Below are 2815 nucleotides of genomic sequence, written 5' to 3' on the forward strand. Positions count from 1 at the left end.
CCGACTTAGCCCTTCATTCTTTCAGGGTCGATAAAATAAGTACCAGTTGAGAACTGGTGGTCAATGTAATCAACTTACCCCCTCCTCCAATCTTGTTGACCATGTGCCAAAATTTGAAGCCAGTATCAATGAGGAAATCTGAAGCTTTGATGCTATCTTTTAGTTTTTTTTTTTTAATAATCATCATCATCATCATCCAGTGTTTTAAATCCAGGTTTTGTCCCCGTTAACTGGATCTACCTCAAAGCCATAGCAACCGAGGTAGGCAGGTGCAGTCCACTCCAACTTTTGGGCTGGCTGGTGCCCATTCTCCTTTAATATCATGAGGCTTTTTTGGAACTGGATTTTCTATGGGGAGCATGCCCTTCCTTACCCCCAACCTCAGTTTCTAGACACGAGTGGTCCCGAGACCAAGACCTCTACCACGATTTTTAAGAAATGTAGCGTAAAACTAACTCAGGAAGGCAAGGACACTACTCCCTGAGACCCATTTCAGAGTCCCTAACTAAATGAATTTTAATAAATACTTTATTCCTACCTTAGCAGCAGTTTTCTCTCTTTTTATGTTTTTCAAAACTATTGTAGAAAAGCCTCTGAAATTCAGTTTTCCCAAGACGCTATTAACTCTAGCTCCAGCTTCTTAATATTGGTTTCAAATCTTAGCATAAGGCCAGCAATTTTAGGAGAGGGATTAGTCGATTATATCAACCCCAGTACTTAACTGGTTCTTAATTTATCAGCCTTAAAAGTTGGAAAGGCAAAGTCAACCTTGACAGACTTCAAACTCAGCATGTGAAATGCTTAACGAAATACCATTAAGCATTTTGTCCAGCGTGCCAACGAGTCTTCCACCACAATGCCTTCCTTTCTTCCTAATATAAACCCAATATACAATTATTGTTATCATCTTAAAAGGCACAGGAGGTGGCAAGGTGGTGAGCTGGCAGAATCGTTAGCACACCGGGCAAAATGCTTAGCGGTATTTCATCTGTCGCTACATTCTGAGTTCAAATTCCACCGAGGTTGACTTTGCCTTTCATCCTTTCAGGGTTGATTAAATAAGTACCAGTGGAACACTGGAGTCGATGTAATCGACTATCCCCCTCCCACAAATTTCAGGCCTTGTGCCTATAGTAGAAAGGGTTTTAAAAAGCACATGCATATGTCTTTTTTTTTTTTTTTTTTCCTTTTTTCTTATTGAATGAACTTTTGTTAAATTTACTCAATGTTTCTCTAAATAATTCCTAATTCTTTCTTTCCTTAAAAGATGCTGATTTTCCAAGTCATTCCGACCAGAAAATGAGTGAATTCCAGCATTGGTTAATAGTTAACATCCCAGGAAATGATCTGAGCAGAGGTGATGTGTTGACTGAATACGTTGGTCCCTTACCAAACAAGGGCACTGGTAAATATATTTATGCTTTAACCCCTTTTCCTACCATATTCCTGTTAAAATGTACCGCTTCAATTTCCATCAGTTCTAAAAATACTGAAAAATTTATGAAAATAATTTTGTTGCTATTAAGCTGATGTTTGCAACATGAATTAACATGAAATTTTAATGAAAGCTTTTAATTTAAATTAGTTTAAATCACTTTAATCCTTTCAATACCAACCCACCTGAAACCACCTCTAGCTCTGTAATAAATGTCTTGTTTTCAAAAGTTCTGAATTAAAATCCTCCACCAAACCTTTGTCACAATTTATGTTCCTAACACTAGCTTAATGATAACTAAATTATTTTACTAAATTCTTTGTTATATATAAAATTAATTGAAAGAAACACAGAGCATCTCAACAGAAATATGGTAACAAAAGGGTTAACAAATGATTAATTTAACCCTTTTGATACCAACCTGGCTCTGTAGTACATATGTCTTGTTTTCATAAGTTCTGAGTTAAAGTCTTCCACCAATCCTTTGTCACAATTTATGTTCCTAACACTAGCTTCTTTGTTATATTTAAAATTAACTGGAAGAAACACAGAGCATCTCAACAGAAATACAGTAACAAAAGGGTTAAATCAAAAATGTTTGTATCGTAGAACCAGTGGGGTTAGTTTCAGGTGGGTTGGTATCAGAAGGGTTAATAACCTTTTGTTTTGTTTTTACTGTTTCCTCCACCTTCTTACATAGTGATGAAATTGCTATGTTCCTGTTTTTGTTTAGCTCAGATCAGCCTTGATTTTATAGAGCTACAAGGAAAGGCAATCCATCATATTTCTTACTTTTGGGTTAGTTGATTACATCATTGCCAGTACTTTAGAGGTACTTAACTTATCAACCCCAAAGGATGAAAAGCAAAGTCGACCTCAGCAGAATTTGATCTCCCAACATAAACCTAGAAGAAATGTCGTTAAGCATTTTATCCACCCCTTTCTTTATTAATGAGAAGACAAAATAGAGGCTTCCCCACCACATAATTTTTCATTCTTTGCCATAATATTACTCTTTTACTTGTTTCAGTCATTTGACTGTGGTCATGCTGGAGCACTGCCTTTAGTCGAGCAAATCGACCCCAGGACTTATTCTTTGTAAGCCTAGTACTTATTCTTTCGGTCTCTTTTGCCGGATCGCTAAGTTACAAGGACGTAAACACACCAGCATCGGGGGGGACAAACACAGACACACAAACATATGGTTGGCGTTAGGAAGAGCATCCAGCTGTAGAAACTCTACCAAATCAGATTGGAGCCTGGTGTAGCCATCTGGTTTCACGAGTCCTCAGTCAAATCGTCCAACCCATGGTAGCATGGAAAGCGGACGTTAAACGATGATGATGATATATTTTCGTGCGGGTGACACGTAAAAGCACC

At 37.5% G+C, this 2815-nt stretch overlaps 2 protein-coding genes across 2 annotated transcripts in view; one reads left to right on the top strand and one right to left on the bottom strand.

Moving 5' to 3' along the window:
* Nucleotides 1-2815, bottom strand: part of LOC106871845 (AT-rich interactive domain-containing protein 5B) — a 156648-nt gene that overhangs the window by 18900 nt on the left and 134933 nt on the right. The gene's annotated exons all lie outside the window — the stretch shown is intronic.
* The window catches only part of LOC106871993 (protein D2), a 20351-nt gene that overhangs the window by 9881 nt on the left and 7655 nt on the right, over nucleotides 1-2815 (top strand). The window contains exon 3 of the mRNA XM_014918833.2: nucleotides 1268-1405. Within this exon, the coding sequence (XP_014774319.1) occupies nucleotides 1268-1405 (138 nt within the window). The remainder of the gene's footprint in view (nucleotides 1-1267; nucleotides 1406-2815) is intronic.

Source organism: Octopus bimaculoides, chromosome 2, assembly GCF_001194135.2.
Source record: "Octopus bimaculoides isolate UCB-OBI-ISO-001 chromosome 2, ASM119413v2, whole genome shotgun sequence".
In the NCBI taxonomy this organism is placed as follows: Eukaryota; Metazoa; Mollusca; class Cephalopoda; order Octopoda; family Octopodidae; genus Octopus; species Octopus bimaculoides.